This window comes from Sminthopsis crassicaudata, chromosome 2 (assembly GCF_048593235.1).
Source record: "Sminthopsis crassicaudata isolate SCR6 chromosome 2, ASM4859323v1, whole genome shotgun sequence".
Taxonomy (NCBI): domain Eukaryota; kingdom Metazoa; phylum Chordata; class Mammalia; order Dasyuromorphia; family Dasyuridae; genus Sminthopsis; species Sminthopsis crassicaudata.
In genome coordinates, this window is record NC_133618.1 from 513,890,896 (window position 1) to 513,903,019 (window position 12,124).

General features: G+C 44.6%; 1 protein-coding gene across 5 annotated transcripts in view; it reads left to right on the forward strand.

Annotated features, from left to right (window-relative positions):
• Window positions 1-11,189, forward strand: part of PABPN1 (poly(A) binding protein nuclear 1) — a 16,724-nt gene extending 5,535 nt beyond the window's left edge. For 4 of the 5 annotated variants that reach the window (XM_074294280.1, XM_074294281.1, XM_074294277.1 and 1 more), the window contains exon 4: window positions 450-3,394. In XM_074294280.1, the coding sequence (XP_074150381.1) occupies window positions 450-599 (150 nt within the window). In that variant the 3' untranslated portion in view covers window positions 600-3,394. Of the gene's footprint in view, window positions 1-449; window positions 6,701-7,137; window positions 7,253-7,833; window positions 7,902-8,294; window positions 8,402-8,962; window positions 9,051-9,131; window positions 9,284-10,188 lie in introns of those variants that run through there. The other variant, XM_074294276.1, reaches the window with a different exon arrangement.
• Window positions 11,190-12,124: the final 935 nt, after the last annotated feature.

Genomic DNA, 12,124 nt, shown 5'->3' on the forward strand with positions numbered 1-12,124 from the left:
AGTTACTACTGTATACAGTATGAAGTTCTGTGCACTCTGGGAAAATATAAAAACATAATAAATACACATGAAAAAAGTATAAGTAATACATGTAAGGAAGAGAGGTCTAAGGTAGTTCATGTTGAAGTTTAAATATAAATCCTGAAGGGATATGGAAGAGCTGTGGCCAGAGTGGTATAGAGTTAGGTTGAGAAATCTGCGTAAGAAGTTAATTTTGAAAAGGATTTTTTTTTTTTTGCAAAGAAAAAAGATATGGGGTACACTTGAAGCAGAGAATTTTAGCAAGGTATTTGTGAGGGACACCAAGCAAGGCTGGAGCTGGGACATGGGATACAACTACAGTATAGATGGAACTGGAATTCTTCCCCTCCCCTTCTCTCCATCTCCTCTCCTAACATCCCTTTCTTCCTTCTCCTTTTTCTCTTCCCCACTTCCCTTCTCTCCCACAGGCGGAATTCACGGCTCTGTACGGGGATGGGGCCCTGGAGGAGGCAAGGCGTCTGCGGGAGGGGAACTGGGCCTCAGTGCGTACAGTGCTAACAGGGGCTGTGGCACTGGGGGCTTTGGTGACTGTGGGGGCCTTCTTTGCCAGCAAGTGAGAACTCAACCCAGTGTTGGGTCTAGAGTGGCTGTGGGAAGGAGAGAGTAGGGTAGAATGGAGAGAACCCCTTGGGAGAGGTGGGATGGATGAATGGGGAAGGGACAGGGATAAAAGGGGATGCACTGGGGGAGGTGGGGAGGGTTTGGGGGGGAAATAAGTGAACTCTGTATGTCAGGCAGGAGTTTGGAAGGTTGAGCCAAAGAAATGTGGAAGACACATCTGGAAAGTCATTGTGTTCAAGACTGGGGGAGTCACAGCAGGATTGGAGCCAGGACTGGGTGGGTTTTAGAAGGGAATGCCCATAAATTGAGCAGTGTGGAGAGGAGATCATCCTCTAGGGAATTTGGGATTTGTAACCCTAGGTGGTGATGGACTTTTTGAGGGAGTACAGTAAAAATATATGAGAGATGAAGTCTTCATTGGATAGGTAAGATTTGGGGAGAAAGTTTTAGGATCTTTGGAATGACTGTGGGTACCCTGGGGTTCTCAGTTTGCAGTGAGAAGTGGGTGTTTTAAGTGGGGTGCTTGGATGTGTGTGTATGTATGCACTTGTGAGCTTTGTATACCTGGTGTGGTGATGGAATTCTTCCTCAAGGAAAAATAACTTTCCCTAGCAATGAACAAGAGGAGTTAGATCTCCCCTTGGTTGCCCCAGTGCTAGGGGTAGGGGGTAAGAGGTAGGGAACTATAGACTGAGAATTTTGAGGCTGTTCTGCAGAAAGTAGTAAGCAGAATTTGAAGGAAGAGGGCAGAGTATGCTAGTTGAAATGGCTCAGTTTTGTAGTTGTCCTCACTTCCCTCATTAGTCCCTTCTCCATGCCTTTAGCACTTGCTGTTGCCCCTTCTAGGGCTCTGGTCAAAGCAGAACTAAGGAGCTTTGGGAGGGAAGGACATTTTAATCATCTGTCCCCCTTTTTCCAGTGGGATGCAGTGGTGCCTGGAAAGGTTCCCTATCTCTGGGACCTCTCTACCCAAATTTAAACACTAAATTGGGGTTGAAATTTCCCTTTTTGAAAGTATGAATACAAATGTTGATCCAGAACCTAGCTCTGTGTACTAAACACTAAGCCTCAGTGAAACTGAGTCTATATGCCTTGAGAGGGACATTCCCAGCTCTGAACTCAGGGGTGGGGGTAGGGTTTACTCTAGAAGCCAACCCATTCCATGTGGTGGGCATTGCTGCTGCTAGATCAAAGGCCAGGTATATGGGTTCTAGAGTGCATACCATGATCTAGAAACATTTATGTATGCTTTGAAGCTAGGCTGGTTGCATGGGTGTTAACTGTCTGCATCTCTTAGTGTGAGAATGCTGGATTTCTGTAACCCACATATGGATCCAGAAATAACTCTTTCTTTGAAGGAAGGAACTCTTCTTTCCTCTGGATGCATGGCCCTGAGCCAGACCTTGCTGCTGCACTTTCCAAGGTGCTAAAATTGCTGCTCTTAAATGCTGACTCCAGATATGCTGTGCTCTAGAACCCTGCCTGTGATCCAGAGCACTGATTTGCTCATCTAGAACACAGTTGGCTCTTCTGGGTAGAGACTTTTACTTGGTCCCAGAATGTGGCAACTTAGTTGCGCTGCTCTAGAATGTGGGACCAATCTTGGCCTCAGGTGTTTAATCCAAACTTTTGCTTTTGAAAGCTGTGTTCCTTAAGAGGAATTTGTAGGGGAGATGACAGACATTCTGCTGAGACTGTACTGGGTGAGATGGTATCATGAGCCATAAAGCACTGAGTCAGTTACAAGTGATTAGCAAGGAGAGGAGGACAGTTAACACTGACTTAACAGTGACAAACCCAGACCAACTAACAGCTCACAATTGGAGCTTATGTTCCTCTACCCTTACAACACAGCTCTTTCCCCCACCCTCTACCACAGACTCCTAACCTGTGGCCTCTGTTAGCTCCCTTCTGGGTCTTTACTAACAGGGGTACCAGGAACCATGGTCAGAAGGACAAAAAACGCACTGCTAAGAGGCTCCTGCTCCTGGATGGAGGGGCAGGGGTTATTGGTTTAAAGGGGAGGATGCTCAGACTTGGTCTCTAGAAGCATGGCTGCATTGGGACCACAATGGGCAGTTTTGGCCAGACACTCTTTCTGGGGGCAGTGGAAACCCCTAAGATCTTTCCTTCAGAAAACCAGGGACTTTTCTATTTGGGGCTATTCAGTTCCTGGGGGTTGTCTCTTAGCCAAGCAGGCTGAGTGTGACTCCCTGTTTTTAAGTCCATTTCATTAAAAGTAGGGGGAAACACATTTAATTGCCATTTTCAAAAGGGTAAACTTGGTGGAGAGGCTGGGAGGAGTGTTTTTTGCTCCCAAGAGCCCATAGGGGCAAGTGGGAGGCTTTGCTTAGGCCATGGGAGGAGTGGAGATGGGGCAGCTAGGTCCTGAGAGTGCTTATCCCACTCCCCACTTCTGCCAGGACATACATTATTTTTCTTTTTCAAGTCAGAAAACAATGCGAGAACGGATTTGGTTAGTTTAGAAGAAAAGAAAAAAGCTCTATAAATATAAATATATATTCATGTATTTTTATTTAATAATTTATAAATACTGGGTTAATTTGACTTTTATTTTTGTGTAATATGTAATGGTCGTATTAAATAAAATCCAGAAGTTTAATGAGGACTGAACAGGGTTTGTGACTTCTGCATTTACAACTGGAAGGATGGGGTGGGTGGATACTGGCCTCATTCCAATCACCTTTCTGTGTATTTTTTTTAGGAGTAGAAATTAAGCTAGGAGGGATGTGGGAACTTGGGGAGTTTCTAATAAAGAATTAACATAAGAGCCTCTGCTTCCATCCACATGACCTAAGCCAATATTTCTCTGATAATAAGAACCTAAGCAAGAATATATGTGGCAATCCTGACCTTTTCCGTACTTTTCTGTATCATCCTCTCCTTCCCTGCCATCTCCCTCCACATCCCAACTATGGTTCTCAGGCTTTAAACTTCATTTGGGAGATTAATTTTGCCTGATTAAAGTCAGAGTGTGCTATCCCAGATAGAGCTGACTGAATCAGAAAGAATTTGGTTCATATCTGATTTCTTATGCATACTTTCTTTGTGACTTTGGGCAAGTCAGCCAACCCTCAATGGTCCAGGGAACTCTTTTGAGACTATAGTTTTCAGAACAGTTGCTTATTTGCATTGGTTGGAGTTTTCTCATTTGGGAGTTATCCTTATCAATGAAATCACAATTCTTTATGAATTCACAAGTTTTAAAAAAGACTGTCATTTGTTTTAGATTTAATAGTTATGGAAAAAAAAAAAAACAGCTTTTGTACCTTCTCTAATTTCCTTAATTAGTGGATCCTAATCATTTTACATATGAGCTAATCCTCTGCTTCTGAGCAAGGCTTTTTCAAAACCCATTTCTGACAAAAATCGTTATTTACAAAAACTTTTCAGGCAACAAGATTCCAGGCTTTATGTAATATATTGTATTACCCTCCCCCAGCTCCAAACAGTCCTCACTATAAATTTGGGAATCCTTTTATTTATCTTGACTGCCTTTTGTTGCAGTTTCAGAAAATTTACTTGTGTTCTGTTCTCCAAAGAACAAGAGAACAGCTAGTATCCATCTGGAGTTCTTTTGCCTCCTCTCATCTATTCCCCCAAACTTCAGATTCCAGCCAAGTCCTACATTTTTCCTCTACTCCATCTTGACCATCTGCCTGCTCTTGCTCTCTCCCCAGTTTTAAAACTGTTGCTTACAACAGCTTCTCACCATACATCTGAGCAGTCTTATTTCCAGTAGTTCAACTCTCACCTTTCTACTATCTCAGAACCTTTTTACTTGATCCAGAAATAGTGTTTATTTCTCTCCATTAAATGTTTAATTAATTTGTTAAGTCACAAAATGTGCTAGAAGCTGTGGGAGTACAAATGTGAAACAAAATAGTCCTTACATTTAAGGGTCTTGTAATCTAATAGGCAAGTGATTGCTATTTGAAGGTTTTTCATATGGTACTGACTACACCTAAAAACAGTTTCTTTTAAGGTTGTAGTACCATACATTCGGTGCGTTCATAATATTTATCTCTGATAGAAACTTTAATATGGAGCGATGAGTAAAAGTATCTCCAAATTAATTAAACTCTTTAGAGTGTATCAATTAATACAATAGCAATGCATTTCCACTTTCATTGTATGACTTATATGTGAACTCCTTTGTTTTAGACTGTTTGGGTCCTTAGCCAAGCCTATAGCCAATGTCAGTTTGATTCTTCTTTCAAGGTATGAGTCAATCAAGCACTTATTAGATAGATACTCTGAATCAATTAGCTATGCTACTTTGATGAACTTTTTGAATGATATGAGTGATTTAATCTTTAATTTATTCCTTTTCATCTATATCATTTTTATAAGATTAGGTGAGGTCAACTTTCTGGTAACCAGCCTCTTCAAACTTGGCTAGAGGTTTATCTGTGGCTGACCATAGCCAGATGTTTGGCCTCTTCTAAAAAGCTTTTCTACTTTATTTAGATCTGCTAGTGCCTGTACTCTGTTGGTACAGTATTTGAGAACCCCTGATCTGCTGCCCTGCAGTAAGACTTGAGTAGGATAGACATATTGTGAAGGTAAAACACACTGTAACCCCAATAAATAGATTGATAATCTGGTTTAGTATTGCCAAAGCAGTGATGTCCGCCTCGAAGTTAGGGATCTTGACGGGGAATGGAGAGTGGAAAAAAGGAGTTGCTATTTATGAAGTTTTAGAGAGTAAGGTTTCAAATTAAATCTACTAGCGTAGCGTTGTAAAGCCCATATGTTTCTATGGCAAGATGTTGGAACTTGGCCATCTCCCCTTTTTATCAATGTCAAGATGAATCTTGAACCACAGGAAAGCCAAATAGTGTTTCCCACAGTCAGGTAGCCTACAGTCCTTTTTAAGGAATGTATTCCTTACTCTCTCAAAGTGGAAATGTGGCAGCTCTTCAGGGACGAGGGCCAGGCTGAGTTGGTGTGCTGGTTTCTGCTTCATGTTTATAGGAGAGGTTTCTGGAAGTATAGAGAGCAACAGACCTTGGGAAAAGTCAGGAGAGAAGGGGTGAAGCAGTCACTCTTGAATGCAAGTCGAATCCTGAATGGAATATTGTGGTTCGTGAAACAAAATACAAACGCTCCTATTCTAGCAGTCTACCCTCGGGAAAGATACATCTTTCCCTTCTCAGGGTTCACTTGCTTTCGGAGTGACTGAAGAAAGCAAGATGGCGGCATCCTCAGAACTCGATCATATGACCTAAGGTCCCGTGCTCTGACTTTGGCAGTCCGTTTGGCTGAAGCGGTCATGTGTTGTAACCTAGGTTGGGGGCCCTTCGAACCTCTGGGACCAATGGGCAACCAAGCTTCGGATAAGGTTGTGGGGCGGTGTGCGTGAGGTTCCGTTCCGCCTTTCGTAGTTAGTGACCAATCGCATCGCACGACAGCATGAGTGCCGAGAGGGGGCGCGGCCCATAGGGAGAGAGAGGCAGGGATGGCGTCACAGCGTGGCAGGATTGTTACCTAATGACGGGAGAAGGCGGGACCGACGTTGACTGACAGGCAAGTTTCCCTTACCGAGATTCGAGGATTTGGCTAGCTACCCCGCCTTAGAGGCGTGATCTTATTTGATTGCCAAGTAATTCTACCCAATGGACTCCGAGCGACTGGTGACGGGCAGGCTCCTTGGCTAATGAGCCCCCAGCGTGGCCGGCGCGGCTCTCCAATCGCCGGGCGGCGGGCCCCAGTCTGAGCGGCTATGGCGGCGGCGGCGGCGGCGGCAGCAGCAGCGGGGGCTGCGGGCGGTCGAGGCTCCGGGCCGGGGCGGCGGCGCCATCTTGTGCCCGGGGCCGGGGGGGAGCCCGGGGAGGGGGCCCCGGGCGGCGCGGGGGACTACGGGAACGGGCTGGAGGCGGAGGAGCTGGAGCCAGAGGAATTGCTGCTAGAGCCCGAGCCAGAACCCGAGCCCGAGGAGGAGCCGCCCCGGCCCCGCGCCCCCCCGGGAGCCTCCGGCCCTGGGCCCGGCGCAGGAGCCCCTGGCAGTCAGGAGGAGGAGGAAGAGCCGGGCCTGGTCGAGGGCGACCCGGGGGACGGCGCTATCGAGGACCCGGTGAGGAGTGCTCGGGCGGGAGGTCGGGGTCATGGGGGAAGGGCCGGCGGGCTAGGGGCCGCCGTGGCGGCGGCGGCCGGCGGGGGGAGGGGTCGGGCGGGTCGTGGGCGGAGAATTACGCGGAGCTGGGCGGGACGGGACGGGACTCCGAGTCCTGGCTGGCTGGCTGGCTGGCTGGCTGGCGGCGGCGGCGGGCGGGAGGCTAAGGCTAGGGCCCAGGCCAGAGCCGGAGCCTGGACGCGGTGGGGCCCGTCCCGGGCCGAGGCGGAGGCGGAGGCGGGGGCGGGGGAGGAGGGGTGAGAGTGGAGAGGGCCGAAGGGGCTTCCCGAGGGGGAGGGGGTCTAGCCCTTGGTTCGGGCAGTCTCCGTGGCCGGAGAAGTCAGGAAGGCCCCTCCATGTTTCCTCTAAGCCCCGATCTCCTACCCCACCCATTCCAGGAGCTGGAGGCGATCAAAGCCCGAGTAAGGGAGATGGAGGAAGAGGCCGAGAAATTGAAGGAGCTTCAGAACGAGGTGGAGAAACAGATGAACATGAGCCCACCCCCAGGCAATGGTGAGCGCTGGGGAAGACCCGGGCCCGAAGGAGAGGGAAGCACCGCTGATGGGAGAGAGTTGGAAAGATCTTTCTCTGGTGACCTTGCTAGGAACCGTGGTTTTGGAGAGGGCGTTAATGTCCCATGTGTCATGTTTCCTTTTCTCTTCAAGTTAGTGACCCTGCCTTGATTACCAACAATACACAGATTCTGGTTTCATTTCTCTTCTCCCCCCTCCCCCTCAATTTAAGCAGAAATTTTCAGTGATGTCAGTTCTTTAATGCTTAAATTTGGTAGAATCTTTAAGTGCTAAGAGAAGAATGGTAAGTTTGTAATAATTAAGAATTGGAGAGCATCTTAGAGGTCATTTAATTCAAGTGTCTTATTAGGAAACTTGAGGCCCTCAGAGGTGAAGGAACTTGAAGACAGTCATATAGGTAGATAATAGCAGGGCTCTAATTCCTTTTCACTGTATCACTCCTCTTAAGTTTACCCTTTTTCAGGATGTGAGACAGGTTACTTTCTGTTGAGGTATATTAAAGAATGGGAGATTTTATGAGGGTAGAGTAGAAAAGAAAAATTCCTGTCTTTTGTTTTATAGCTGGCCCAGTGATCATGTCCATTGAGGAGAAGATGGAGGCTGATGCTCGATCCATCTATGTGGGCAATGTAAGTATTAGTTTTTTCCTAGAAAAGGATCTAATGAAGTTGATCTTCAAGAAAAGTGGTTACTTGGGATTTAGCTTTAGGGTGAGAGTGGGAGGTATAGTATAAATTGTTGGATTTTTAACTGGGCACTCCTCCAACGTCATTTAGTCCAGCTCCCCTGTAATTTGTAGACGAAGAAACTAAGTGAATTGCAAAGGAAAAGACCTGGGATTGGTCAGAAAAAGGAATAGTTCTGACTTTGTAGTTAGCTTGCCTTTTGTTAGTGTCTAGATGATTTAAGGATTCTTCTTTCCCTTCATCTTTCCCACCCCCACCTCAATGCTAGACCAACAACAGCCAATGTGGTCTTGGATTGTGTTTGCCCTATCAGTGAAATTTGTCTTTTCTGCTTAGGTGGACTATGGTGCAACAGCAGAAGAGCTGGAGGCACACTTCCATGGTTGTGGTTCAGTTAATCGAGTTACAATCCTTTGTGACAAATTCAGTGGCCATCCTAAGGGGTAAGCATGGGGAAGATATGGTAGAGTCACAGGTTAACGCTCATTTCATCAAATTTAAAGTCAGGTAGTATATGTGTTATATTTGGTACTTAGTTGAATGTGGAGAGGCGGCTTTATAGAGTTGGCCTTAAAGCATATTAAATTTAAATTCTGCCTCTGACATAGGGAAAGTCACTTAACTTTTCAGTATTTTAGTCAACTCTCTTAAGACTACACATTGCAGAGAAATTGCCAACCTGGATTGAGTGTTCCTTATACCAGGGAAAATCACAAATCCAGGCTTTATTATTGTTGAATGTAAGAAACTTGAGGGCGTGCATTAATTCTTTTTTGCAGTTGTATCTCTAGGATTAGCATGGTGTGTTTTACACAAATGCTTATTATATATTTATTTAGGCCAGAATAAGGTAAGGTAGATCATATGGCCTTCCGTTAGGGAGCTGACATGTTAAACTAACCCTGGTATAAGTGTATATAGGGAGATAATTATGTATAGAAAACTGTAGGAAAATAAATGTAGGAAAAAGTATAAGTTTATTTTTGTTTTCTCCCCTTTCCCAGGTTTGCATACATAGAATTTTCAGATAAAGATTCAGTGAGGACGTCGATGGCCTTGGATGATTCTCTTTTCAGAGGAAGACAGATCAAAGTAAGTGCTATCCGTATATGTGAGTGTTCCATGCTGATTTGGAGTATTTGCCTTACCTTAACTATTTTCAATTTGCTCAAGGTGATACCAAAACGGACCAATCGGCCGGGGATCAGCACCACAGATCGGGGTTTTCCACGTGCTCGATATCGTGCCAGGGCTACTAACTACAGTAGTTCACGCTCTCGATTCTATAGTGGCTTCAACAGCAGACCTCGGGGCCGAGTCTACAGGTCAGGATAGATGGGCTGCTCCTCTCTCCTTCCCCATGACTCTTAAACCCTGCTTCTCATCTGGCTCAAGCCCTCACTCCCTAGAGGAGCTTCAGTCCTTACCTGTGTGTGATGGTAGTTAAAGGGCAAGCTTAACTTAAAGAACCCCAGTCAGTACCTGGGGCTAAGGAGAGGATCCCAGTCTACTTCAGAGGCTTCTCCTTCTTAGTTATTGGTAGCACTACAAACTTACTAGCAAGAGGGTTTCGAAAACATCAAAGGCTGAGCAGAACCAGGTGTCACTGTCCTTAGGAAGGTGGGAGGAAAGAGGGGGTAAGGTGTTTTTTTTTTTTTTTCTCAGGGGTGGGGAAGGATTGGAAAATGCCAGTTAGTTTGGATCTCTCCATCATGGATGACTTATGAAGGTTATCTTTACTAGCTTTTGTCAGGGTTTTAGGAATTATCATTTTCTTAGTGTCTGGATGCTTGTTTTTAGAACCTAAAGGTTCCTTTATTTTAATCTTCTTAATATGTAGGGAATGTTAGGTAGTATAAACCTCTAACTTTTCGAAAGAGCTACTTTTTCTGATCCCTGGAGAGTTAAGAAAAGGACTGGTGGTTATAATACCTGTCATGGGCAACAGTGTGCTTTTGGGGAGGGTTGAAAACAAACCCTGGCATAGGTAGAATAGTTTTTTTTTTCTCTCTCCCCATGGGACATACACTCTGAGTGTAGTTTCTTTCCATCATCCAGATAACTTCCATTCTGCTGCTAACTTGTGCCCTCTGGTGGGATTTTAGATATTAGTAGTGAAAAACTTGTACCTTAGATAGGAACTAGAATTGGACCAATAGGATCACGGGAGGGGGTTGTACTGAGATGTCCATTAACTATGTTTACACCCAACTCTCCTTCTTTTTTCTAGGGGCCGGGCTAGAGCGACGTCATGGTATTCCCCTTACTAAAAAAAAAAAAAACAAAAAACACAAAAAAAAAACACAAACAAAAAAAAAAAAACAAAAAAGTGTGTATTAGGAGGAGAGAGAGGAAAAAAAGGAAAGAAGGAAAAAAAAGAATTAAAAAAAAAAGAAAAACAGAAGATGACCTTGATGGAAAAAAAATATTTTTAAAAAAAAAGATATACTGTGGAAGGGGGGAGAATCCCATAACTAACTGCTGAGGAGGGACCTGCTTCTGAGGGTCTGGTCAGGGGAAGGGCCCCCCGGGGAATGGGACAGGGGGCTGCTCATTCACTCTGGGGGTTCGACATGGACAAGTCTCGACTTCGAAAACTGTTCCCTACCCTTTTCTTCCCTGCCTCCTCTCCTCACTTCACCCACTGGGGCTGCTCAGGGGTGGGGGCAGGATGGTGGGAAAGGTTTTACCTAAGGGTATATAAGGACACAAAACTGTTCTGCTTGTTACCCTCCCTCCATCTCTTCCCTGTTCTCCTTCCTGCCTGCCTCTTATCCTGCCAATTACCCCCTTCCCCGCTCCCCTCTTCCTGGCTCCCTGTCCCTCATCCCTGGGACTACTTCTCCTGACCCTCCAGAGATTCCCTGGTGATCTATTTTGTTTCCGTTTGTGTTTCTGTTTCTGTTTTGAGTGTCTTTCTTTGCAGGTTTCTGTAGCCGGAAGAACTCCGTTCCGCTCCCAGCGGCTCCAGTGTAAACTCCCCTTCCCCCTGGGGAAATGCACCACCTTGTTTTGGGGGGGTGGGGGTTGGGTATTTTTTCTTTTTTCTTTTTTCCTTTTTTTTTTCTTTGTTTTAATTTGGTTTTGGAGGGGTGGGAGGAAGTGGGAATGGGATGGAGGGAGGGTTTGGGGATTTTGTTTATTTTTTTAGGTATTTCCAGGGGTGGGAGGAGTTTTTTGTTTTTTTTTTTTAATATGTGTCATGAATAAAATAAAAATGTTTTTTGAAAATAGTGTGCAGTCTTTTCAATGTGAGGAATATTTGTTTCCTTAGATCTCAGCTAGAAGATCTCCTTGGGCAGAAGTGTTGGTGTTATGGAGGTAGATTTGCCACTTAAAATTAAAAATAGGCCTTAAATTACAAGCAGTAAGGATAATGAAAATTGTAATTGGGAAAGACTAGTTTTCTGGTCTATGTTCTCCTGGACATTTGATAGGTATAAATGTAAGCCAAGACTAGATAGTGACCTAAATGCATGTTTGTACTATTTACCAGTGATGTCCAACTCAAAAGGATGGCTCCTAAATTGAAGACTTGCATGTGGAACACATAATTGACTTTAAAAATCACAAACATTTTATTATGCTTACTTTGTTAAACATTTTCCAGTTTGGACAAGTATTTGTGCTTCATGTTTTTTGGACACCTCTGCTGGTATGTATTTGGTTGTAGATGCTTTGTCCACATCTTTTAAACCTTGGACTAACAGGCTCTCTCTCCCCATTTGTGTTGCCATGTGAACTTTAGGAAATAAGCTATTTTAAATTCAACTAAAACACTTGTGAAGGTAAACTTTATTTCAGAAGGATTTAAAGATAATTAGAAAGCTAACATTCTTATCAGATGTTTTAGATCATTACTTTAGCTCTTGAATAAATGCTGTCTCTACTTAAAATTCACAAAAATTTGCCTCCAAAGATCTTTTTTTGTTGTTGTCTAGAGATTCAACTCAGAAAAGCCTTTTTTCAGTGTGTCTCCAAATTACAGATGAACTGGAGCAAAAAGGGGTTGAGTGACTTGCCCAGGGTCATGCCATTAGTGTTTTGAAGTCGAATTTTAACTCTTCCTGACTCTAGGCCACATGTTCTAGCCATTGGATTGCCTAACTGTTCTGGACTTGTCTTACAGTTTTTCAAGTCATCTAATCCAGATGTACACTTCATTT